Source organism: Hippoglossus hippoglossus, chromosome 5, assembly GCF_009819705.1.
Source record: "Hippoglossus hippoglossus isolate fHipHip1 chromosome 5, fHipHip1.pri, whole genome shotgun sequence".
Classification (NCBI taxonomy): domain Eukaryota; kingdom Metazoa; phylum Chordata; class Actinopteri; order Pleuronectiformes; family Pleuronectidae; genus Hippoglossus; species Hippoglossus hippoglossus.
Genome location: NC_047155.1, coordinates 1,517,616 through 1,545,133, shown reverse-complemented (window position 1 = coordinate 1,545,133; position 27,518 = coordinate 1,517,616). Strand labels below are relative to the sequence as shown.

General features: G+C 42.2%; 2 protein-coding genes across 3 annotated transcripts; both read left to right on the top strand.

Moving 5' to 3' along the window:
• The first annotated feature begins 671 nt into the window (after positions 1-671).
• LOC117762215 (cytochrome c oxidase subunit 6C-1) lies at positions 672-2,911 on the top strand. Its single transcript, XM_034586733.1, has 4 exons — positions 672-790; positions 2,213-2,327; positions 2,500-2,632; positions 2,780-2,911. Exons 2-3 carry the CDS (start codon positions 2,223-2,225, stop codon positions 2,623-2,625), a joined length of 231 nt encoding a protein of 76 aa, XP_034442624.1. The 5' UTR covers positions 672-790; positions 2,213-2,222; the 3' UTR covers positions 2,626-2,632; positions 2,780-2,911.
• Positions 2,912-3,798: 887 nt separating this feature from the next.
• Positions 3,799-26,355, top strand: LOC117762186 (serine/threonine-protein kinase 4-like). Of its 2 annotated transcripts, XM_034586706.1 has the most exons (11): positions 3,801-4,150; positions 7,894-7,974; positions 8,708-8,836; positions 9,417-9,531; positions 9,649-9,813; positions 10,229-10,396; positions 10,606-10,743; positions 11,226-11,357; positions 11,476-11,677; positions 20,973-21,124; positions 26,072-26,355. In XM_034586706.1, exons 1-11 carry the CDS (start codon positions 4,113-4,115, stop codon positions 26,228-26,230), a joined length of 1,479 nt encoding a protein of 492 aa, XP_034442597.1. In that variant the 5' UTR covers positions 3,801-4,112; the 3' UTR covers positions 26,231-26,355. The 2 variants fall into 2 exon arrangements, with proteins under 2 accessions (XP_034442598.1, XP_034442597.1); XM_034586707.1 differs by lacking the exons at positions 20,973-21,124; positions 26,072-26,355 and adding an exon at positions 13,161-13,333 and having other exon boundaries at positions 3,799-4,150.
• The last annotated feature ends 1,163 nt before the right edge of the window (positions 26,356-27,518 follow it).

Sequence of the window (27,518 nt, the reverse complement as noted above, 5' to 3'; positions counted from 1 at the left end):
AGATAGATAGATAGATAGATAGATAGATAGATAGATAGAGTGATAGAGTGATAGAAGATATAAATAATGGTAATTATGGTTATAATAATCATCATAATAATCATCATCATCATCATAATAATAATATTCTGGTCAGATCACAACATTAGCTCAAGCTGAGCAGTATAATACTGCCACCTTGTGGACAAAAGTGGGAACTGAAGGAGCAATCAATCTATGAATTATCAATTACTATAATTGTATATATATATAAATATATATATATATATATTATATATATTATATAGTATATCTTTTTTTATATCTTTTTTTTTTTTTCTAGGAACAGTACAACAACAGTACGGCTTTTTTGTGCAACTGGTATATATATACTTATATGAGTATATATATACTTATATATACTAGCCTACAAAAAAAACGTTATGGCGGAGCGTTATGGAAAAACGCAACAAGAAGTCGCCAATTTTTGACGTTACACGTTCGATCATATCAACTTTAAATAGTTTATCTTCGTTGTTCTTGTTTTATATCCGGGTTATCAGATTAGATATATGGTAGATTTACTTTATATATATTGGACTTGTGTTTTATACTTATATATATATATATATATATATATATATATATTAATGTGAATATATAGAGTTTGAATCCTGTCCTCCTCCCCCATGTCCTCAACTCGCCCCGCTTCGCGTTCTCCGGTGCTTTGTCCCTCTGCGGCTCCAGTAGCAGCTCTTCCGGTAGAGAATCGGTGTGTTAGCGGTTTAAGTGAAGGTCGTGAGTCCAACCTGTGAGTATTCCTGCACCCGAACCGGTTCAGACCCTCTCCTGGGTCCACGGTGTAACCCTTTGACTCACTAACTGGACCCTGGCACCGGGATCTGACCCGTGTCTTTAATTCCAGCCTCTTTCCTCGGACGTCTGCGGCTCGTTAGCACTTAGCTTCCCCGAGCTAGCCAACGTTATCTCGTGCTGTCCTTCTCCCGACACCTCGCGGGACGCAGTGACAGTTTAACGTTAGATTTGTCTGTTAACGTGTTAACGTGTTTCAGCTCTAATACCGGTGTCGAGTCAAAGTGAACACAGACAGTCGAGGCCGGACATGTCCCAGTGACATCACGCGGATTTGACCCTGCAGCTCAGCTGGTGGACTGCTTGTGTTTTATATATTGTTTAATATCGTTATATTGACATTATATTTAACAGCTCCTGCTGAAGTTAACGTGTGTGTGTGTGTGTGTGTGTGTGTGTGTGTGTGTGTGTGTGTGTGTATATGATCTGTGCTGAGCTGCGTTCAGCTAACTGAAACTATAGTAATATTAAATAGGAAAGACGTCATCTGGACCAAATCAACAAATGTGCAAACTACTCGTTGACATTTTCTTTATTATTATTATATTATTAATAAAGTGACTCAGATTCAGCAGTGAAGGACAAACTGAACGTGTGATGCTGAACCTGTTCTCGGTTTCTGTCTAAATGGTGTCAGACATTTCACTTAAAGTCTCGTCAATGTTTGAAATCCACTTTGTTAAATGTGTTTTGCTCATTGAAGCTTATCACACTCACGTAAACCACTTCGGACCAGATCCAGATCTAAAACCACTTCACATAGACCCGTCAAACTGGACTGGATTATCCCGCAAGCTTAAGACTCTTTAAAACACGACTCACAGTTTGTTCCATGGCAACAAGGACATGAAAGCACAAAGGACATGTAAAAATTAAAATAGAGTCAAATAAAATGGAAGATGTAAAAAAAAATGTTCAGCAGACATTTTAAATACCAGAATATTTATCAGATTTAGCTTGAAACCACTCGGAGCTTTATTAAACATTTTTGACTTCCAAGTGTCCTTGATGCCAAAGGTCACTGTAGACATTGGATTTGTAGATGATGCAAGCGGCCGTAGAATTACAAGATGAGAGTGATTGCTTTCAGCTCCATCCCACTGCTCCTTTGTTTAGATAAGTGCCTTACAAATGGTTATTATTATTATGTATTAGACACACACAAACAGAACACCACATAACTGAACTGAATGAACAGATCCATGATCCAGTTATTTGAGTCAGTATCGTAATGTCACCTGATCCCAGTGCATCCCTTCCTCATGCAGTAAGAGAAGACATGATGCTGGGACTGTGCGTTCATGTCTTCACCAATCAGATCTGATTTTAGAGTTTGACCGGTGCCTCCTCTTCTCTGCAGGTGATCCACCATGTCTCTGCCAAAGCCTTTGATGAGGGGGATGCTGTCAAAGCGTCTGAAGTTTCACCTGCCCATCTCTTTCGCGCTGGCTATGGGGGCTGCGATACTGTTCAAGGTGAGCGCAGCACAGCACAGCACAGCACACACACACACACACACACACACACGGCCACATCCTTCAAAATCAATCACTGAAACTCGATTCTGACATTTTCAACTATTTCAATTTATTTATATGTTTTGATTGAAGCTGTGGATAAAATGTTTCTTTTCTTTTTGTCTTGCAGTACACAGTGACAGAGCCCAGGAAACAGGCCTACGCTGATTTCTACAAAAATTACGACTCAGTCAAGGAGTTCAACGCCATGAGGGAGGCTGGCATCTTCGAGAGTGTGCGGCCCTCAGGAGAGTGAAACCACTGTGAGTCCTTTCAAACTTCAACTGTTTTTTACATTAAATATTCTCACTTATGCGACATTACAAAAACATAATATTGGATAAACCACAGGTCGTTCCAAAAACATTAAGAACAATTTATAATTGTGGCGTTATGTTTTCTTCTTCCAGCTCTAGTTCCCCGTCATTGGTTCCTGGTCCGAGGATGAAGTTCCTTCTCTTTGATGTAATTTACTGATCAGATGTGAACTTCGCTTTTCTCTTTTGTTCCTCTCAATAAACTATTCTATTAATGTAAAAGTTCTCTGGTCATTGTCTCGTGCTTTTATAAAGTTTCTATTATACGTTTTTTTAAATAACCTGCAATCCAGTATTACTGAAACTGTGACTTATGTGCTATAACTAATATTGACAATTGATTATTTACTACTTATCTGAAGTGTAGATACAAAGGGCTCATTCTCATCTCATTAAATGTGACGAGGTGCTAATAAACACAATTATGATTATTATTTTACACATAGATCGAACTAAATCCTGGACACTGGACCTTAGACTGTATATAAAGATGAACCATGTGACAGCTCCCTGAAAGTGAAGCCATTTACCATTTCAGTAGTAATATGACTTTATTCTGATTAAATTACTTTATTTCAGTAATATGACTTTATTTTGAGCAAATTACTTTATTTCAGTAGTAATATGACTTTATTCTGATTAAATTACTTTATTTCAGTAATATTATGACTTTATTCTGATTAAATTACTTTATTTCAGTAATATTATGACTTTATTCTGATTAAATTACTTTATTTCAGTAGTAATATGACTTTATTCTGATTAAATTACTTTATTTCAGTAATATCCTGACTTTATTCTGAGTAAATTACTTTATTTCAGTAATATGACTTTATTCTGAGTAAATTACTTTATTTCAGTAATATCCTGACTTTATTCTGATTAAATTACTTTATTTCAGTAATATCCTGACTTTATTCTGATTAAATTACTTTATTTCAGTAATATTATGACTTTATTCTGATTAAATTACTTTATTTCAGTAATATTCTGACTTTATTCTGATTAAATTACTTTATTCTCACTAAATGTAAGCGGGCCCGTGTGTGCAGCGCCCCCTCTCGCCGCTGACTCGTACTGCAGGCTTTGTGTGCGCCGCCCCGCTTCCTCTTCTCTTCCGGGTTGTGTCTTCCTCTGGATGTGGCGGCGCAGTCTCACCGAGTGTCACCGAGTCGAGCGGAAGAAGAGCAGGATGAACCGGGCGGGCAGCACCGGGCAGCACCGGGCAGCGGACCGGAGTGTGTTCACCGACTGAACCGAGTGTCGGGGCGTCATGAGCGGACCTGCTGTGTCTCTGAACCCGCGGCAGTGAGTGTGTGAGCGGCCGAACCCGCTGCTAGCTGCCGCTGTTAGCATTAGCACAGCTGCTCCGTGAGTCTGAAGTTCGAGCAGAAAGCAGAGGAACCCGGAGGAACCCGGAGGAACCATGGAGAACAAGGTGCAGATGAGGAATCACCCCCGGAGGTAAAGAGCCCCAGCCCGGACGGAGCGAGCTCCTCACTCCTCCTTTTGTCTTTACTTCTTTGTATTTCTTCGCTGCTTCTGCTCAGTTCCCGGTGGTTCGTTCCTCTGCTGCCTCGGGACTCGGTTCGATTCCCGCTCGTTACAATACATCTCCCCTGAGTCCTGAAGAGGATGAAGTACACGTTCACAGGGTTTTCACAGGTACACAACATGTAGTCAGAGTAAAGACACGTTCATAACGTCAGGTGAGGACTGTTCACCGTGTTTAAAACCTCCAGTGAACGGATTATAATATAGTTTACTCATGTGTTTGTGAATATAACTAATGACATTTAACACTTAAATCTGTTCCACATGTTTAAAACCTCCAGTGAACGTGTTTGAATGAAACACAGACAGAACATATGTAAGCAGAGTAAGGAGGATTTGAGTTGAAGGGACTTTTCCTGGGGATTCCTGGCGGTATATTATAAACAAAATTTATGTAGAATAACATATTTAATAACAACTACAACTCCTGTAGATGCACAACTGGAGGCTAGTGTTAAAAAACAGCAAAGGACACTGTAATTAGCTGTTTTTGAATTTAAATGATAATTTCAGTCCCTTTTTTAAGCTTTTCCAACAGCAGCTGGTCCCAAAACATCAATGTTCACTGAAACATCTTTGGAATTGTAGCGATCGAGGATGTTAATTTGAATTCTGGGAAAATATAAAATGTATTTTCTTACATTTTATATTGTAAATAGGGTTAATCAGCCCTTTATTATAATGAAACTGCTTCTTACTGGTTTCTGGGACTGAAATAGATAAGAACAGATAAAACAAAATCTATAACATTGAGCTTGAGCCTGTGTTGATCTGTTGTGTCAAACCTCAGGATTTGTCACTTTCAAATCCGCGCTGATCCAGTTTAATGCATTAACTCCACTTGTTGATCTCCGGTAAGTCGGAGCACATCGGCTCAGTGTGGAATCAGACGCAGTCATTCATGTGCATCAGTTGAATGTGTGGTGGGTTGTTCCTCTGCCGACAGGCGCCAAAGGCGTCCGTCACCACAGAGCTGGTTTTGTGGCAGAAACTTTGACTGATGCTTTGGTTGATAACACGGAAAAAGGTTCAACTCTGCCGGATGTAGTTTTCAGCTTTTCAGTTGTATGTCACAGTTTGGCTTCTGGTTGTTTTAAGTACAATGTTGTAAATACAACATCTGCAAATAGACATTCAAGAGTAGAGTGGAGTAAAAGTTGTGCTTATAAAAATGCGTGCGTGTGTGTCATGTTTGACAGTAGGAACTGACTTGTTCCTTTTCTATCCACTTATCAGGAGGATGCTCGTTACACACACAGCTCACTTGTTATCGTGTCCATTCACTCGTCCACTGTTTCCTCATTCAACTGACGTAAGACGGACGTTTTCAGTGTTTCCTCCGCTAAAACCTTCATGTTTCATCTGAGAGGCTCCTCGGTGCCTGTATTAGTTTTTAATACATTTTGTTTCAATATTAGTTTACTCCTCTTAATTTAGATATTAAATGCCCAATAATAACCAGTAGTTGTTTTAAATGAACAGGCACAGCATGTTTTATCCAGCATCACCAGCATAGAAATATATCGGTCGATAACTTCTGTGTTGTCTTTGTTGTGTTGTGTGTTGTGTGTGCACTTTGACGCAGCTTGACTGAATGTAACCTTTGGGCCTTGGTGGAGGTTTAAGCTCCAATAGTGATATTCTTCTATTCAATATGATAAGTCTGTTGCTGGTTCACTAGTCGTAGAAGAACAACACAATAAGCAGTAGTTGTTTCTGAATGTAGGAGGCAGGTCGGTTGAACTGTGACTGCGTTCCTTTCAAAAATAGACGTGGAAACTTGAAAAATAAGAAAACAAGAGCTGAGGGAAAGCATGGGGCATTTTAAATATAGCAGTGTAAATATTTGGCGTGTTCTGTACTTTAAGCCACTGCAGATATGCACACATACATTTGCAAAAGTTCACAGAGGCTTCTTGAAAAGCAGATTATGGGCTGTTACAGTAGATCATCGGTTCAGTGCTTATTTAACTGTCTCCTGTGGCTTGTGGCTTGAAGTGGAAGCACTGGGCAGTTTGGCTGGTGGCCGCGCAGAGTTTAAAAACCAGTCCGGGGGGGTTAAAGAAAGAAAGTCACAGACTCACTGACAAATCAGGTCTTTTATCAGCAGACATACGAGAAGACTCATTACAGTTTGACCACATGGCGTCGCTGAGGTTTTTACAAGTGTTGCGTCAGTGTCTGTCTGTCCGTGATCACGTCTACACAACATTTTACTTCCACACTCACCTCTACAAACCACGTCCCGTGACACACACAACAGCAACACCTAACAAACAGTACACATGCACATTAGACAACAATACCAGTAACGGATGAGGACATCAGCATTAACCACTATAGGACTGTGAAGAGGTCAAGCTGGTTCAGCGACAGAAGGTCTTCTTAACACCATTGGGTTAAATGAAATATTAAATGAAAGCCTCGACACATTCACTCAAAAGTCTTTGTAACACAGAACAGAAATCAGACTGGAGCAGTTTGGCCTCATGCCTTTGATATCTAACTTTGCTATTTCCTCCCGTCTTCCTGTAATCATCCTGATCGGTTTGTCGCCGGCTGCATCCAGGACATTTCTGAGTCTATTTTTGTTCCGGACTATTTTTGTCTTTTGAGTTATCAGACATCAGAGACTTGTTTTTGTGCTGCTCACGTCAGGAGAGAGAGAGAGAGAGAAAAGGTGGAGAGCCACAGTTCACCCAAAAGAATGATTTTAATATTCTGCTTCTGATTGTATTAGATCCACACAGTCTGATTATAGAAACTAATAGAAAATAGCTGTTGGTGTTACTGACTGATCAAATCCTTATTAATATCTGGACTGTTTCTATTCTCAGATGTGTCTTTAAAAAATACAAAAACACATCAGTGTAAATAGGCCGCGACACATAAACTGTTTCTGTCGCTTTCTAATTCGTGAAGAGAGTTATTAGTCACTGGTCCATCTGTGCACTCAACACTATGAGTCAATGGGGATGTTTGAAAACCTGTTGGACGAAAACCAGGGGGATTCACAAATGAATGTCACTCGTGGTGTGTTTTCAGCGACTTGCTGTTCTCCAGTCAAACGGGATATTATAGTTCTATATAGACATAAAATGTGATTGTTTTCTGCCTAATTCTGCAATGATGAAATTTAGTTAAAAAAGAAAAGGTGATGAGGAAAGAGATTGAGATGAAATTCAGACTTTGACAGAACGTTTGGGAGGTTTAAAGTTTGGGCTTTTTACCTTTTTATAAAGTGATTATTTGTGGGTTTTGTGCTGTGAAGTTAAATCGAGAGATGAATGTGTCACCGTTGGTTGAAACAAGCGCTGATCTTACTCTTTGTGTCTCTTTAAATACATTGGTATTTATTTCCATATGTTCTGGGACTGAGCCCCAGTGTGTTCGTCTGTCTCAAATTTGGGCTTTACTCAAACTAAAGAAACGAGCTCGGTTAGCTGGACTTTCAGCAGAGGGGGTTTCCAAATAGGTTTCCAAGCGTTGGACGCCTCCCACACTCCCTCCCCTTTCATTCTCCTGATGTATCGGTACCTTCAAGTAATCATTATTTGAAGCCCTACCCTGAAATATCTACGTGAAAAGGTTTCAGTTTCACGTTGACAGCGTCTTGTTTGCTGCTTCACGTCTCTGTCGCTCTGTCTCTGCAGGCAGCTGAAGAAGCTGAGCGAGGACAGTCTCACCAAGCAGCCGGAGGACGTGTTCGATATGCTGGAGAAGCTGGGTGAAGGGTGAGTCGTCGCTCAGAGACGTCACAGAAACACCACGCTGTCCTGACAGACGTGTTTCCACACCTCAGTCTGCGGATCTTTGTCATTTTGAATCAACTTTTCTTTCCATTTTCTCTCCTCCACTCATTCTCTATCGCCCCCTCCATCTCTCTCTGCCCTATCTTCCTCCTCGTTGTTGACATGAAGCTCCTCCCCCCCTACCATCAACATAAACATTGCCTCTTCATTTCCTGTGTCTCAACACACTTCCTGTTCTGAGCCGCTGATTGACACTGTGTGTGTGTTTCTTACTTTTTGTTTGTTCATGTAATCTGGAGTGTAACACAATCATCAGCCACCACTGGCGTTTAATGTGACTAAACTACACACCAGTTGTGTTTGAAGTTGTTCACACTGTTTTCTGCCTTTTTATTGATTCAAGCAGGTCAGATAAAAAACAGATGTGTGAAAATGACCAAAACCAAACAGGAAATAATGACACCTGACACCAAAATGATGTTCCCCACACATCTTGTCGTCTATGTGAACACGTGGCTGAATATCTCATTTGATTTGTGTTGCTTTTGTGAAATTACAGAAAATCTGATTAAAATTCAGCTATTTACAGCTGCTGTGTGACAAAAACACACATTTGATCTCACAGTTATACTTTTGACTCCTGAGCAGTTTTGGTTGGTCACGTCCTCACTCACAGGGAACACCTGAAACACCTGAAACATCTGTGTCTCTGCAGGTCCTACGGCTGCGTGTTCAAAGCCAATTACAAAGAGACGGGGGAGATGGTAGCCATCAAACAGGTTCCTGTGGAGTCTGATCTTCAGGAGATAATTAAGGAAATATCCATCATGCAGCAGTGTAACAGGTACTATTGTGAATTATAGATTTCCTTAATCTTACATGATGCTTTTGCTGCTAAAGATTTGGGTTCTTGTATATTCTTTAGTTTTCAAATTATATGACTTTAGTATATGTTTGATAATGTGTAATTCAGGCAGCTTCAAACTCGCCGTGTTTATCTATTTTTGTCCAGAATGAGCTGTTAATGGTTTGAACTTCTGTGGAAACAAGAATCTCAAACTGTCTGTTATCAGGTTTGTTTTTTGAGACCCTCCGCTCCTCCCGACCAAAAGACTGCGGTCACGAAACTTGTGAGGGGAAACGGCAGGAGCGCCATTTGTTTATGAAAGATTTACTATCACACAGTCATTTGTAATAATAATAATAAAAGTTTTCGTAGGTCTTACCTTGTCACTTTGTACCAAACTATGACTGTTGTTTCATTTTCAGGAAGGCAGGATGCTTTTAACTAACTAAAACTGTGTGTGTGTGTGTGTGTGTGTGTGTGTGTGTGTGTGTGTGTGTGTGTGTGTGTGTGTGTGTGTGTGTGTGTGTGTGTGTGTGTGTGTGTGTGTGTGTGTGTGTGTGTGTGTGTGTGTGTTCAGTCCACATGTAGTGCGTTACTATGGCAGCTACTTCAAGAACAGTGACCTGTGGATCGTCATGGAATACTGTGGAGCCGGATCAGTTTCTGATATCATTAGAGTACGCAACAAGACGGTAATGTAATACTCAAAGACACACACACAGTTTACATAATTTCTTTATGTAGCAGCATAAAGACACAACGATTGTTTTGGCTGATGTCTTTTCCGTTCTGTGCGTGTGCACGTGTAGATAACAGAAGAAGAGATAGCCACCATCCTGCAGTCGACTCTGAAGGGTTTGGAGTATCTTCACTTCATGAAAAAGATCCACAGAGACATTAAAGCAGGAAACATCCTGCTGAACACGGAGGGTCAGGCCAAACTGGCCGACTTCGGTGTTGCCGGACAACTCACAGTAAGAAAACAAGGATCAAATAAAGAGATAGAATATGATGGGTACACGAGGAAGTACATGAACAGAGTGCAGTGGCACAGGAGGGTTGCACGAGGATGAGGTTTTCTGTTTATTAGAAAACTTAATTACTATTTTTGGCGACTTTGTTAATGGGAAATATAAACAGGTACCGTACACCAAAGTGTTCTGTTAGATTTGACCTGTTTTACTTAAAGACAGACATGAGCAATTCAATAGAGAATGAATTGACAATTATCTCAATCAATTCCACACATTACCCAGTGTTCATATTTGACTAATACTCCAGTAGGAAGTAGGATCTCACCATTAAGGCTCAATAGCTTCTGGAAGTCGTGCAGGGTTTTTTCATCAAACTGCATATTGAGCTGTCACGTCTCCGCTGCGCTCTCCTCAGGACACCATGGCGAAGAGGAACACGGTCATTGGCACGCCGTTCTGGATGGCTCCAGAAGTTATACAGGAGATCGGCTACAACTGCGTGGCTGACATTTGGTCTCTGGGGATCACAGCGATAGAGATGGCTGAGGGGAAGCCGCCCTACGCTGACATACACCCAATGAGGGTGAGCGAGTGTGTCTTTTGTCTGTGTTTGTGTTTAAAGGTGAGAGGTCAAAAGAAAGTGTTTTTTTTAAGCTGTTGAGAGGTTCACCCCCCCCCCCCCCCCCCGACGATGGAACGACTGAAAAAGAGTGAATATCAGGTTTAACGATTGAATGAAAAAGTGTTTAATGAATTCAGTTTGTGTGTACTGAATTATATTTCCTCCTCCAGGCCATCTTCATGATTCCCACCAACCCTCCTCCAACGTTTCGGAACCCGGATCTGTGGTCGCCGGCATTTCAAGACTTTGTTGGCCAGTGTTTGGTGAAAAACCCAGAAAACAGGGCGACTGCCACTCAGCTGTTACAGGTAACTCTATGTCACTGCTGAATTATTTTTGCTAATAGTACATGAAGTAGCATTTGTAAGGAAATGATTGATCAGATACAGATGATACATTTAGATCAAATATAAACCTTTTACATGACTGAACACATAATAATCTTAATTTGACTTTTCAAGAGCTTCTGGTGATAAAAGTCGACACCAGTGTGGATTTGCTTTAAACAACAACACTGAGCTTTCCGCAGCAGAGTTTATACGTCATGTTCCCCACATGCTCCTGTTGTTGTGAAGGAGTCTGACCTCCTGCTGCGTCCTTCATATGTGAAACACAAACTCCAGACACTATTTTACAGACACGTTCCAGAGTTGATGTCTGAAAACAGCTCATGTAAGAGCCGTTCAAATTGAATTGCTCATATGAGTGTGATTGTATTTGCTGGTAAGGAAAATGGAAAACATGTAGGATCATACCTCTTCTCATCAGTCCTTTCTCTCCCCTCCTTCAGCATCTGTTTATCAAGACGGCCAAGCCCAGCTCCATCCTCAGAGCCCTGATCACAGACGCCATGGAGATCAAACTGAAGAGACAGGAGGAGGCGGAGCAGAGAGAACTGGACGCAGAAGATGACGACAATTCGGTAAAGACACGAGGAGTCATGAAATTATGAATGAAGGCAGGAGAGGTTGTGTCAACTTTCCCAGATATAAACAATCAATCCTCTTGAAAGGAGACTTGGCTTTCTGCCTGTGTTTCAGGATGAGGACGAGGTCGACCAGGGGACGATGGTGCGGGTGGGGTCCGGAGACTCTGGAACCATCCGGTCCGCTGGCTCATTAGTGGGTTCGCTGGGCGGCACGGCACGGACCATGATCGAACACGACGACGGGACCATGCAGTTCCAGCTGGGGACCATGGTCATCAACTCTGAGGATGAGGAAGATGCTGGTACAATGAAAAGTAAGTTTTTTTAAAAAACTGTTAATTAATAAAACCCAATGCTGATTTGCTTGGGCTGAGACTCGCAATTATTCACTGATTATGGTCTCAACAAACTGTCACCAAAGGGATGGCAATGCATCCTTTACAAATGGGCCTGTACATGTGCAGACACACGTCATGATGTCAGGCCATGATCATGATTATGATGTTTCCCGGGAACAGAAGCGATGCAGATAAGGAACTCGTCAGAACTATGTAAAAACTAAGTTAAGAGAGAATGGTTTGGTCTTTGATTCAGTTTCCTCCTTATTACCTGAAGAAAAACAGAGAGTCAATGATTCACCACGAACGAGTGCTGCTGTCTGTTGTTTTCATCCAGTAGAGGGCAGAGTGTGACCATCAGACTGTGTGTGTGTGTGTGTGTGTGTGTGTGTGTGTGTGTGTGTGTGTGTGTGTGTGTGTGTGTGTGTGTGTGTGTGTGTGTGTGTGTGTGTGTGTGTGTGTGTGTGTGTGTGTGTGTGTGTGTGTGTGTGTGTGTCCTCCCTCTGCCTATGTGACCAACTTCAGTTTCACTGTTTAACTTTTCCCTTTTACTGTCAGGGAGCGTGGTGCGTTTGTGAGTTGTCAATAATCACTAAATTTACTTGACATATTAAATTTAATTCATTGTAGTCGTACATAACCTTAAGTCAAGATGATAAACCAGCAGAGCCCTTCCTGCAGTGGAGGCATTACGTTGTGCTGTGGTGTCATTTCAGGAGAGATGCGATCGTGCTGCAGGAGTCTGTTGGGAGTGTTTTTATTTATTATTGCAGTGTGGGAGTAGTAAGCGTTGGATGTATTGGCGGTTTTGGAAGGAGTCTCAATAAGAGTTGGACTCTGTTCATCGGCGCTGGCAGTCTGTGGGTGTGTTGTGTTCTGTGTTTGTTTTTATACGCTAAGAATTAACCTCAGTGAGCAGCTACAGCAAACAGCGTTAGTGTGTCTGTGTGTGACCTCAGTGCCGTACGACACTTTTCTAACCAACATAACTTTATTTTCTCCGATTGACTTTAGCGTCCACCTGAGTGAAAGTTTGTTTTTAGCTTCTCCCACAACACAATAACAAATCCATACGCTACACATACATCTGACAATATTGAAAATTAGCAGCTTGTTTACAGGAATACCAGAGAGTTAATCTTATAAAACCACCAGTGTTTCCTGATGCAGTCGTTCTGTGTTCTCTGCCTGTGTGCAATGGATTTCTTGTTGACCTGTGGGCAGCTCAGACTCTGAGTGTGGTGGGTGTGATGTATCTGCAGTTTGTGTGTTCATCCTTCCTGTGCACAGCTCGGTCAGATATACTGTTAAGTAGTTTTTGTGTCTTGCCTATCACCTTCCCTACATCGTTAACACGTCTGCAGAGCTTGTTTCTGTGTCGTACTCTCACTTTACTGCACCAAGCTGTTATGTTGAATGAGAAGATGCTTTCTACAATCCTCCTGTTTGCTATTTAAAGCACGTGTCAGCTTCCTGATCAAAACCAGTCGCTGGTTCGCTCTCTTTGAGTTCTCATCAGAACAAGGCTACTGTGGAAGATTACATCATAACATCACAACTCCTACACCACATCTCATGAGATGTTTGCTCAAGCCAAAGAAGTGTGGCAGCGTTTAGAGCAGCCGACTGGGATGAGCAGCACTCTGATGGTCACTGGGGTAATTTCCCACCATGCATAGCGCTGCTGAAGATGTCAGAAGGAACTGGAATTTAACCACAGGACAGCGAAGCGTCTGCAGAGTGTCCTCAGACAGGTAGACACCACAAATATCAAAGTTACAGCAGCAGTTACATTTCATTGTCATGATAGTTTGATGGCATCTTAGGAATCACTGTGAAATGTATTTTTTTAAACAGCTATCAGCTGATTAATCAATATCGATATCAGTACATACAGGTCCGGCCTGAGTTACAATGCAGAACCTGGTGTGTGTCCATCTGGTTGTGGATTTTATTTCCCATGTACTTCCCTCTAGCTTTGTATTAACGGGCACATTAACACAAAATTCAGCTGTGTTGTTTATCCCGTTTGAGAAACTCTGATAGGTCGATGTTGTACAAGAGTCAAACGTGTCCCCCAGCCACAGCAATGCGAGCGCTGCGTGAGATTATACAAGTGACCAGGATCCGTATCCTGCCCTAAGACCAGCACATTGAGGGGAGCCGGTCTGAAAGGGCAATAACACACACACACACATCCACTCTGTCTCCTGCCTGATGTCCTGCTATTAGGTTAGCATAGATCTCCACTGCAAGCAGTTTAAACTGCATTAACACTGGAACATTTAGAATTTATAACTGCATTAGTATCCTTGTATCCTCCAGTTGTGTGTTTGTGAGAGTGTGTATATCTCTGTTGTGTTTCGTACAAAGTTGTGTGTGTGTCCCAAACTAATTGACTTGATTGTCCAAAGCTGAAGAATCAAGACAAAGAAATTGATCCTGTCTGAATGTTTCAGAATGATAAAAAGCCTTTTAATTTACACTGATTAGCCACTAACCCTCAGTCACTAAAATCGATGTTAGAAACCTCTGTCACGCCCAGGCCCGCTCTGGTCTCGCCTCTTTCCTCCGTGTACCGATTCTGAGGGGCTGTTTACTTTCATTTGATTTAAAAAAATTAATACATTTCCTCAGTGTTTCATTATTTTCCTCAGAAGACCCTGGGATTCATGGTCAGCACAGGAGCTCCTCACCAGGACTGCCCCAGAAATACAGTTCAGAAATCAGAGCACAGATAAATAAGAAGATTAAGATCTTTGTGAAATGCTCCTTTTGAATTTTTTGATGGGTCTCTGGTAAAGTTGTCCTGTGTCCACGTCGAGATCTTTTCGACGGCAGCTGCTTCTTCACATATCCAGTCGCAGGCTGAAAAGCAACCGTATGATTTGAAGTCTGTTCATAAGAGAACGAGAGCATCGTCTCTTTTTAGAATATCAGTTCAGACATTTATTGCAGCTGAGCTCCTGAGATATTTTAAGGACTTAGTTTGAAATTTTTTTTTTTGCTCTCTCCAAGAATAAGATAGAATCCAAAGCACAGACACACAAAACTTCACCACAAGATAAATAAGCGATGCAGTCATGACATTTGTCAAGTTCAAATCCACACAATGCAGGATTTGCTCTTGGCTATACTCCTCGAGGTGCGATGCGTTCGGAGCCCCCCCCCCTGTGCACAGCTGTGCACACGTGCTTTTCTGGACAAGCTGACAGAGAGGAAACTGGCAACCTGAGAAGCCAAAGAACCACGTCGGGTGTGGCAGTGCGCGTTTGCACACTCACTGCACTCAACTCAGAGTAGAACATTATAGCATATAATCTAACAAGCTAACACAGCAAGCAAGAAGCTGATGCAGTTATCGATGTCTGAGCACGACGTGTATCAAATCACATGGAAGTGTTTGGCAAACTTGATAAGCCCTCCATTGAGATTTGTTTACCTGCTTCTTGATGATAAACTAGTGCGTCGACAACATCACATACAGCCAACGTCAAGCAGAGCAAGATAAAGGAAACAGACCGTCCAATAACAACAGCGCCACTTCAACATCTGTCCTGCGGCCTCTTTAAGCTCTCGCCAACAAGTTGAGTTTGCTCTTCATCTTCCACTTCCACGTCCTCTGTGGTTTCCTCAGTGGCTCCGTCATGACATCCACACTGAGAAGAGCGAGCTAGACGGATCTCGAAGCTCGCTGTCTGGTTGCTGGTGTGCGACGTTAAGCATGTCGTAATGTTCCAGCTCACGAGGAGAATTCCTGTCTCCCAGGGGGCACTGTGGCAGACTTGCCATTCTCCATTTTATAAGTTTGTTTACCATCAAAATGTCTCTGAAGTTGCTATTTCAAGGTATAAAAACGACCAAGTGTTGTTTTAACTTGTCTCTGTATCTCACACAAATGTGACTTTAGCAGCAGCCGACATTCGGAAGTGAGGTGGTTCAAACTTTCCATCTGTTGGTTGAAGTGCACGCAGATGGAACCATTATGTTGACTTAAATAAATAATTTAAATCACGGCTCTCTGAGCCTCTACAGTGTTCTCTGATCCTCAGATCTTAAATGCTCAGTGAATGCAGCCATTACACCGTCTTTAGTTGCATCTTGCTCTATAGTAACGTTCAACAACAAGCAGCACAGTGAACTATATTCACACTTAGAATAAACGCAGAAGTGCATTTTCTAAAAGCCTCTCCATAGGAGTTCTAGTTGAAATGATTTAATGCCTGTGTACCTGCTCAGCTCTCTGCACTCTATTAAAGTTGAATATTGTTTTGGGAAGTTGCAGCAGCAGATGGCAGCTCTCTTTGGAGTCCACTCTGGTTTGGCCTTCACCTTGAATTCAAACGTGTGGTTCTCAGCTCGGTTTAGAGGCTGCAGCACTTGTGAGAGTGTGTGGGCAGAATAAAGCATCAACACCACTGTGGTTAGAGACTTAAATCCCAATGAGGCCGATAACAAAGCCATGTTTATGAATTTCGTTTTCTCTGGTTGAAGAATGTCTAACACCTGATTTGTTGTCAACTGTTGTTAAAGCCCAACAAATGTATACATCCTCCCAGCAACAGCCTGCTGCCAAAGGTATAAATCCCATTGAACATTTTCTCAAGAACTTATGGGAAGCTTCTTCAAATTTGGTACAAATGTTCAGAAGGTCTCGAGGATGAACTGATTAAGTAATTCTGCTTTCAAAATTGTACTTTTGAGAAGTAGAGTCATTCTCTTGTTGACTTCTGTAGAAACATCACTAGGATTGTTTTATATTCAAGTTCTGCCAAAAGATCCCTTTCTCCTGAATCTCACTCACTGGATCTTTCAACCTGGAAAGTTTTACAAAGTTTTACAAAGCTCCACCGAGATAAAAACCAACAACATTTCTACTTTTTAATTCAAAGTAAACACAAACATGTCCACTTCCTGCTGCGCTGTGAGCACTGGGAGGTGATTAATGATCAGACTGGTCCGAGCAGAAGGAACAAAAATAATGGGCCCGTCTGTGGGCGACAAACATTAACGACTGAACTCTTTTTTATTTCTGTCTTCTTTTTATTTTGTTAGTTAGTTTGTTGAGTTTTTTGGGGTCTCAGCTGATCTGAGTGGTTCTGGGTACACGGACAGATTCTCCAAACCTCCCAGTGATAAAAGCTGCTTCCAGTAACAAACTCGAAGCTCGTTCTCTCCAGTCACTCATCACTGAGGCGTGTCTGTTGTCAGCACGTGGAAAAGTGATGACGGAATCTATTTGTTAAGAAAAGGTGTGTGGGTGCGGCAATGAGCTCATTAAATGAAAGACTAAATTGAACATATCTTGTAAGTGTTGGTGCATCTCTCAGCTCCCATGGACTCACTCTGATGTTTTCTGAACATTTTTACCAGGGGGCTGGTTTGAGAAGTTTCAGATAATTTGCGGAGTCACTGACTTGGACATCTACATTTTCACACACAGCCCTCTGAGACTTGAGGTCCTGTCTGAGAGCAGCTGCAGTTGCACAGAAACTGGATTAAGGCCAAGATGCAGATGTCGCGATCGATGCTTTGTTTGAGAATCTCCCCAAAAAATGTAATTTATTTAAAATGTGTAAGATGGATGTTAGGAAACATGAAAACTCGACCAGAATCATGTACGGTCAGATAGAATAAGTGCTTCTGCTGTTTGTCAGAGACCTCGTGAGTCAAAGCACTTTTCTCTGATGTGTCAGGCTGAAGTTTTAAGTGAAAAATCATGTTTCTAAACTTTGCGAGATGTGTGAGCACATTTAAATCGGTACTCCTCCGACACATCCTCATGTTGTAGGCTTTTGAAGAAGCTTGTTTGAGCAGATGCTGTGTTAAAGCTTCTTACATTGAGTTACGCAACAGAAAGATTAGCTGAAAGAAAGAAGGACATGTCCACACTCAGGAGCTGTGAATCTGCAAAGATCTTCACTGGTGAACTCCTTATGGTTGTGTTTGGTCAATCATCTCACTTGAGGAGATAGTTTGTTCAATGATGAGTTGGTGTGGACTACTGCCGAGGTGTTTCAGGAGCTTCGGTGTTTTCTCTGCAGGAGAGAAGCTCCCTTTACCACAGACTTTGGGATTTTTTACTTTGCGGAACTTTTACATTCTCAGAAAACCTTTATATCACACTCAAGGAAAGAAACACTGAAAAAACACATGTCTCCTTTAATAACTTCACGGGCTTAGTAACTCTTAACTGCGAGGGCGGCTTTGATTCAGCTGTGATGCTAAATCATCTCCGTAAACTCACAACGGCTCCCAACACATGACAGAAAATATATAATAAAAACATCTACATCCAGAAGCACAAAAAGATAAGACAGACGAAACATCGCTCACTGGGCTACGGGCCTCCACATGGGGTTGTCATAGCAACCAACAAAGCACAGCGGGTCACAGTTTATAGGAATGTGAAGCACAGTTGGAAAGAGTCTTTGAGCAGTCGGATAATTGGTCCAGTTTCAGCAGACACCAAACTGAAATCAAACACACATCAGGTCATGGATTTTTTTTTTAAGTCCGACCTTTCATCTGATTATGTTGGAAACACTGAGACGGGTTTCCTGAAACACTCGCATCTCTGAGGTCCGCGCTCCTCACTCAGTGCGGAGGCACCTGGCAACAGAAACGAGGATTCAACAGCCATTAGTATTGTTATTTCTTTATTTTCCAGTCATCAGGGTACTAGATTTAAAATAAAGCGTTTGCTGAATGAAGACAAACTGCAGATCTACAAGATCAGTGATGATATGTTGGGGGGGGGGGGGGGGGCATGAACCGACATGTCTGCATCGATCATCACAATCAAACTGAGAATAGACACATGCAGTGTAAATAGGTGGCTATGAAACGAGCCCACAGCAGGAGAAGCTTGATATATTCTCAGGATCTATAGCTGACATCAGAAAACTGAAAAAAATCCCTTCAGGGTTTGAGTTGTTCGGACTTTGTTGTTTGACCAAGACCCAGAAATCTCTGTCCGTGTGTCACGTATCTCAGGAACCGTTTCATGTTATCACAGTTCACATGTGGCATGTGTGTTGTAAAGGGCCCGAGGAAGTGCAGTGTCGAATTTGGTGCGATTTGGACACATTCAATATTAATAAAATGTCAATAAACAAGGCCTCAGTAAGGAGAGGAACAAATAGACTACAGGACAGAAGGGTTAACCGAGGACGGCGTTCTCCACCACAGTTTCAGAAAATACAGAATGTCTTGGAAGAATAGCGTTTCATGAACGTGGAGAGTCAATGCCATTAAACACTGAGACTATTGCAGCCGATCGCAGTGGCCCAACTCTTTTAGACACATTCTGTTGGCGTTTCCTTAAATATGTCCTGTGTAGATATGTATGTTTTAGGGCATTCAGCTAAAGATACCAGGGTGCACCCCAAGGATAATATAAGATTGAATTAGCAGCTGCGACTCAGCACCAGAGGGCCGAGTATCAACCCTGCTAAATGTGGCATCGTGGATGTCATTTTCACTTCCTGGTTACTCTGAGATTCAGGCACTTGTGGCCAGGGGCATGTCGGATTCTGTATTTTATTCTGTAGTGAACAGAAGAGATGTTGATCATTTTAAAGGATATGGATTTGTTTAAATCTTGAGCTAAGCAACGTAAACGCTACACAACCTGCCGGTTCCTCTCTGAGTCACAATCCTTATTCCAGTAAATGTCCATTTATATAACCTGATTATTGGACATAAATTAATTTTAAGTGCACACATGAACCAGGTCTAATTCCCTCTTGGTATGACATCAGATTTCCCTGCATCCAGTCGACTTTACTGTCAAATTAGAACAAGACTGAAAGAAGAAAGATGCCGCTGGTCTGTACACCTGAATGATCTCAGGTTTCTTCCGCAGTGAAGCTGTAGAATCTGAGCCGTGTTCCCACCGTCCACAGTGTGGCTGTACGAGACGCTCTCAGATGTGCACATCCTGTAGCAATGGGAACTGCAGCCTCTGTAACACCACGACAGCTTATTAACGCCGTGAATCAAAGGGAACTACTCTCAGTGATTTGCTCCACTCATGGACCCATCTGGGTAAAATCCGCGATGCAGAGGGTTTGTCCAGTGAAGCGGCTTCGTCTGCAACCCCCCCCCCCCCCCCCCCCCCCCCACGTTCACCTCCGCTGGCTGCATTTTTTATTTAGTGACTCTGCAGTGATCCCACACATACAGTGTTTGTGTGGTGTTTGTTGTGTTTTTTTTGCTTCATCGCCGGTCCGAGAGAAAAACAGTTTTTCAGTGTTTACTTTGTGCTGCAGCTACGAGGCACCTTAACAAATCCCCCCCCCCCGGTCCCTGTCTGCATTCAGTCTTGTGAAAACTGCACCAAACTCCACAGAAGAGCATTAACGTCATCCAGCAGCATTTGTCCTTGAACCTCCTCCGGTGTAGCTGCATGTTTCAGCTGTAATGATCCTTGTAATTAGTACTAAATAAAGGCCATGGCGTCTCTATTGGTTTCCCATGATGCATTTGTTTGTTGACTTGAGCTGCTTTCAGACCTGCACTGAGGTCCAGACATCTTCCTGCGTGAAGTGTCTCCGAACCCAAACATCTGCACGTTCCCCGAGTTCATGTTAGAAAACAGCTTTTGTGAAACTCTGCAGAAAATCCTATTACTTGTGCTCGTTTAATTTACAACGTGAACAACTGCTGTTAATACATTTTTGAATTTTCACTCACAAAAACCTGTTTGTGCTCATATACATCTTAAAAACAGTGCAGTCATTTTTGATTATTATTATTATTATTAATATTAATTAAAGCGACATAACCGCTGAGAGAGAGAGTTTTAACGCTCCTCATAACGCTTGTGGATTTGAAACATTAACTGAAAGCCCATTATGACAAACTGTTCACAAATGTGTCAGTGTTAATAAGTAGGCTGTCGGCCAAACCAGCTTCTAGAGTGATTGCAAAGTTCATCTTAGTTCACCGAGGGCGTTTGATTGGTTGTTGGCTGATTGGTTGACTCTCGGATGTTTAACTTCTCGCGTGTGATTATTTCTTTACCTCATCCAGAGAAACCACGTTCAACCGACCCAACAGTTAAGTCAGGCCGACATCCTCCTGCCAGGTCACCAGTTGGAGCTCGTGTAGTATCGGGCTACGCTTCAGTGGCCCTGTGTCTTTTATTTGAGTTGATATACAAGAGAATACGGTGTGCACAGTGTGTTACGGTGTGTTTGTGTCCTGACTACGAATGTGCTTCCTGTCAGTCAGCTGCGAGGAAGTAACTGTCGGTTCTGCTTCACAGGGAGAGATGAGACGATGCAGCCAGCGAAGCCGGCCTTCCTCGAGTACTTTGAGCAGAAAGAGAAGGAGGCCAACAGTCACAACGACGGAGGAGGACGAGGAGACAACAACGCAGACAACCGCAAACTGCCCGGGGAAGGAGATCTCGAAGTGGTGAGTTATAAGAAGCATGTGTCATAGCAGTTTAACTGTGGCCCACAAACACTGTAGCTGGGTCCCAATTCAGGGAGTCACAAATATTCGGAGTCAAGTCGATTCTTCCTCAGGTCGCTTCGGGCCTCATTTATACCCGCTGCGTACGCACCTTTCAGACCCCGTTTTGTGTCTACGCCACTTCTCGCGCAAATGTTGGGATGTATACAAACAAACTTGAAGGGACAATGTACGCAAACTTTAACCCACATTTTGCCCAATGAACATAAAACATGTTGAGCCAAAAGATTTTTAAATATAGAACCATGAACAAAATATTTCTTAACCCTCCATAAGTAATTTGAGCTATTTATTTTAAGTTTGTGACTTTCTGCTGCAAAAGTTAATAAATGTTCTACATATTCTATATTTTGTGGTATAAACAGGATCATACATAACAATCTCCAACGCGGGGCGTCCATTTTCAGGGGGTTTAATAATTTAAGTAATTTCATTGGTATATTCCCTTCAGTTTTGTTGATATAAATCGTGGGTTTGATGGACTTGACTCGATAAACTCACCTCTCTGAGTTCTGAGTGCCTTTAAGTGTCCGGGCCGCTGCAGGCTGGTTGTCTCGCTCCAGGACATTTAAGCAGGACAAATGGCTGCTGCTGGAATTAAATATTAAATATGTGACCTTTTTTAATAGGAGGTGGTTTCTGTCAGCAGACCACAGTGCTGCCTGCTCGGCTTCAGATATTCAGAGTACACCAACGGTTGTGATTATTAAAACAGGAACAAAAGTAGATTTCTCCACTAATACGCATCAGCAGCGTTGAAATGTTGAATTCTGTGTCGACGTATCTGTGTCATTCGACGTCTGAATAAAAGAACAAAGGTGTTGTGTACCAGGGTGACCCATGTGTGTGTTTTGTGTGTGTAGTGTGTTACACGACGAACCTATTGAGACGCAGATCTGTGCCGGTGTGCAGTAGAAGACGTTACGCTAACTGACGATGACACGTAACCGCTGGCTCACCCCGGTTCTCACTCTCGTTGTCCTGGATCGTTGATACTTGAAGAATTCAGAGAGACACGCCCACACACACACACACGTCGGTTTAGTCGGAGCATTTCATCTTGTTGTGTCACCTTCAGACTTACATATAGATTAGTGAATATAAGCAATGTGCGTTATGATTATTGTAATTCTAGAACAACACTGTCATGCTCATCCGTCAGGTTGATCCAGGATCAAGGGATGAATCAGTAACGGACTGATCATCGAAACTTTACAAAACACTAAAGCCATCGATCATTATTCTTCTTCACGCTCTATTTTTTCACTGCTTAACAAATGACTAAAAAGTCATTTTAAAAGATTAGCGTTTCGACCAATTTGTAGTCCTGCATTGTCCGGAAAACCTCCAATGGGCAGAGACAGCAGGTTATAGCCTCTAAGAAAATACATAAAACACATCTCTGTGCGTTATTGCAACAGTTAGAGTTTGTGGCACTGAGAATAAAATCACACATGAGGTTTTACTCGACGACATAAATCCCACTCGAGGGGATTTATTAGTCCATTAGAATTTCAAATGTGAGGATAAAACGTCTCATTTCTCCTTGAGCCTGAAGACGTCGTGGCGGCTTGTTGACAGCGGCGTGTTAATTTTAGATCCGTCTACTTTGCTATTTTTATACTTTGCTGCCAGATGTTTTTTCAGATAGCTCCTGGGACAGGAAGCTAAACGCAGGTTTTCTGGTTGTAGTTTACGTGTGCAGACCTTTTTCTTACTTAAATTGAATCCTGTTGTGTAAGGAGACAGTTAATCCACTTTCTCCACGGGTCAGGAATCCCACTTACATCTGGCTTTTGTCTGAAATGTGAATTTCACTCCAGGGTCAAATGACTCTGCAGTAGACGCAGGTTTTCACCGGCTCCGATCAGCAATGATGGAAACATGACATCCGGGTGAAGCTGCTCATTTCTTCTACTTCGTTTTGGCCATCTCGACGCTGTTGCTTCACCTTTTCTGCAATGAACGTTTGTGTACTTGTTATTTTACTACACTTCGGGACCAACGTTTTTCATTATTAGACAGCAAGGTTTCTGACGTATGTGCATCCAGCACGTTCATGATGCCAAACATGATTCAACAGTGGGAAAGGAGTCAATCGCCTCTTTTTCAGGAGTTAACCACGGCTTAGGTAACCTGCGTGTACCTGCTAAGTTTGGTTAAAGAGTGTAGTTGTACATCCAGACTTCATAGGTCATCATAGGTTAATATCACAGTAGTTGTGTCAGTATAGTTGAAGTCACAAATTACTTATCTGAACAAAATCAACCTGAAAATGTCTCCTTTAATATGTTAAGACCCGTACCGTCTGTTTTTTATATTTCACTGCCTCCTCTTCATATTTATCATTTCACCTGCAGTTTGAGCTCGAGCCATTGAAGTGGTTTGACAACGCAGCACAGGACACGTTAAAGCACAAACCTTCATTATTCACGAGGACGGGCGACGCACAACCAATCCCCCTCATTGCTCCTCTCCGCCCTCGCCCCTTTTCTCTATTTTTTTCTCCCCTTATCTATTTTTATTCTTCCTCTTACTGGTTTTCTTTACGTCCGTCTCTCCTCCCCCTGCTTCCTTTCTTCCACCCCTCCTCCGAATACATCTCAAGGAGGCTGCGGTCCTATCAAACAGGTCATGGCGAGGAATCAAACCTGCCAACAGTGACGAATCAGCTGCATCTTCTGTGTCTCCAGTGTCGTTGTGTCACGGATGAATTGTAGATCCGGAGGAAGTCGTGTGTGTTTCAGAAGGTCATCGAGAACTCTCTGTAGATTACTGGTTTTTCAAACTGACTCTGAAACCCTGAACAGAACTTGTTCTAGAGACCACGCTGGTGCAAGTTCAGGTGAAATCCGATACTTCATCTTTTGTTATGTTTGAATCTGTCATTTCCCTTCAACTGGCAGAATCTTCTTGTAACTGTTTGTTCCTCGGTTTAACCAAGACGTGTAGTTTTCAGCAGGTGACACAGGAAACTAAAACCTTTTCAAACATGCAAGAACACATTTTTTTTGGGCTGCGCACAGAAACGAGCCGAGAACACAACAGCAGTTCACGTTGTAATGGAAAACTCGTCCAGTAGATCCGGGGCAAGTGTTTGGAGTCGATTTTATTTCGTGTCCACTGAAAAAATAGATTTCAGATGAGTTGTAAGACTGAAATCCTTCAAGAGACCAGAGGGAACCTGCAGATTGTTGTAGTTGTCCACTGATCCTTTATTAATATAAATGTACTGATTGTTGCCACTAAAAAACAACAGGTGACTGAAACATTCACTATTTTTCTCCCATTCAAAAGAAACTACTTTCATTTCCGTTCCTTCTTGTGTTTCCTTCAGACGTCCTCTCTGTTGGATCAGGTCGTGTGTTTGTGAAACAGAGAGCGAGCAGGAGAGCAGAGCGTTTGTCAGCTGTTCGCTCAAATAGTAAATGTTTAATGACGTTAAGTGTTTCCCTGCAGGCAGCGGGAACCAGAGTCCTACAGCGGCAACAATAACAAATGTATATTTTCAGAAGGAATATTAATACTTTCTTAGATCTTAAGTCTGTAATTGTCTTAACTGCAACAGAGTTGATGGAGCCTGTAGTTTCCTGTTTGTGTTTCACTTTGCCAGGTAGCTTCATCCTGTTGAATATTCTAAACACCTTTATTGATAAACCCTAACAACAGGTACCAGCACCGGTTTGAAAGGTTTGATGTTTTGTATGTGGTGGATGAATTACATGATGCTGCAGAAGTTTCTCTGGAGACTTTAGCTTGTACGAGTTTTATTGATCACTGAGGCAACATTTAATGAATCAGGATTCACAGTCTGAAGACAAAACTAGTGGGAGCTTTAAACATGATTTGGGTTTTACTTTGACCCTGGTGTCGTCCAGTCGTCGGAGCGTCCAGCCGCTCCTCGCGGTTATCTGTCCAGTGGAGTGGGACGCCAGTGTTATTTCAGCTGCATTGATTGTGGGTAATAAATAGCCTGAGAGAGAAGTGCTGCTGGTAAAAGCCGAGAGGGGGGGAGCCCCCCGGGGAGGAGCCGGAGCACCGGGTCCCGGCTGAGGCCCACAACACAGAGGCAGATTGAATACATGTCAATAACTGGAGCGTTTTGAAAGCTACTGAAATAGATTCACTTATCAGACACCTGGCGTAGCGCTGCCATGCGTGAGATATTTTTAGGTTTTGGTAAAGATTTTCTTAAGTGTCCATTAATGGACTTGGTAGCGACTGATCTGCGGGATTCAAGTGATGAAATCCTCCGTCTGCACAGAGGAGCAGTCTTTAAGTACAGAACTGGCTTCATGTCACTGTACGAACCTCTCCACAGAATCAAAGACTTTATACTCAGTGAATTAGTTAAGTTTAATAGTATAAACTTTATTAATATAGCAATTATTAAAGATTCAATGAGAATAAGAGCTGACGGAGTTAGCGACATTTACAAAAACGTACATTTTCTGAAATAAAAAAGATTTGCTTGCATTTGGTTTTCATTTGTAAACCATCGCCTTTTCCTTAAACTTCATTAAAAGAAACAATAAAACTGGCAAACGTACCAAACGCTGCTCCTCCTCCTCCTCCTCCTCCTCCCTTGTTCAGCAGGAGCATCGTCTGGGTCTGAATCTTATTTTGATTATTTTATGAAACTCTGCTTCAATATTTCTATATCCCTTGTTTAGCTCGTCAGCCTCGATCTGAAACGCGACTTTAAAATCTTTTTTACTGGCTTTTGGAGATTATTTCTGAAAGGGATCTGCAGAAGTCAACAGTGTGAATGTAGTCCCACAGCCGTGTGAGAACGGTCTCACCTGGGAGAGGGACCGGAAAGAGACGATCAGACTGTGACTTTATAAACTTCAGGCTGTTTGACCTGTTCGCTGTGTCTCTGTTCAGGTCAGTACGTGGTCGGTGGAGGAGCTGCGGCTCAGACTCACCTCTCTGGACCCTCAGATGGAGCAGGAGATCGAGGAGATCCGTCAGCGCTACCAGGCCAAGAGGCAGCCCATCATGGACGCCATCGAGGCCAAAAAACGGCGGCAGCAGAACTTCTGAGGAGCCGTCGAGCTCGTCACTGCAGCAACTGGATGTTTTTCTCTTGGTAACTGGTCATGAAGCAGGTGGAAGGTGCGATGACACGACGGGGTGATCGTTAAACTGAGACTTGAAGACAGGAGAACGTCCGCTGGGCTGTTCCCTGTTTGACATTACGTTTGATTTGAAACCCGGATCTCGTTTCTCTCCCTTTGAGACGACAGTGGAGAGATTTAAATTCATCGTCAGCCGATCTGTGAGTTTTCTTTCTGCTGTTTTCTTGCTCGAGCTCGTCTGTGCTGATGTTAAAACCCCCTGCGGATCTCCAGTGTGGTACGTCTTGTAACTGCAGTTTCTTCCCGTTCCCGCTTCCTTCTTTGAACGATGACGCTGCTCGACGTCTGGGTTCCCGCTCGGGACTCTGAGCGTCTACCAGTTGATTTTCTGCCTTCGAAATTTTGAAAAACACAAAAATGGATGAAAATACTTGAGAATCATTGGATTGTTCCAGCAGACGACTTCCGTCAAGTTTCCTTCACATTCGGTGTTCGTCAGGTTCATTGTTCTAAACTTTAAAACTTTGCTTCTGAAAACTTATTTTCTGTATCAGGTACATTTCTAGGTTTACTTTTTTTTAATCTTTTGCCTTAAAACAAAATGTCATTGTTTGTATTCTCTGTTTCAACATGCAGCTAAACTGCTTCACTTTAATACAGATTGACTTTCTCTTTGGTTTTTGAAATCACCTCGTCCATGTTTAACTCAACGTCCGGAGCATGTTGAGTTCTTCTCTTTATTTCCCATTATTGGTGCAGCTGATGGAGATTAATATGTATTCATCTCTTCATGGATCAAACTGGATCTCAGTGTTTATCAACCTGAGATAAATCTGAACAGCCTCAAAATGGAAAACCTAAAAACTGGATTTCAAACACTTGACCTGAACCCGTCCAGTCACCAGTTACAATACAACGTTTAATGAATGGATTGTAACACAGAATAATGTAAATAGACTTTTTAAAAGACAAAAAGATTCAAAATAAGTTACTGTTATTATTCTCATACATTCATTATCTGTTCATACAGCCGTGTGTCCACAGGAGGAGCTATAGTTGTTAACAGATGCATTCATTTACACTTAGATCTACATATAATTACATTATAATGTGTTATAATTCAATTTATTACATGTTTACACACGACATGTGAATTCCAGCAGATGATAAAAGATTTGGACCCGGATTCATTGGAGTGGAGCCACAGTATTAAGATCGATGCTGTTTCATTTCATCCCGAACTCGACATTCAG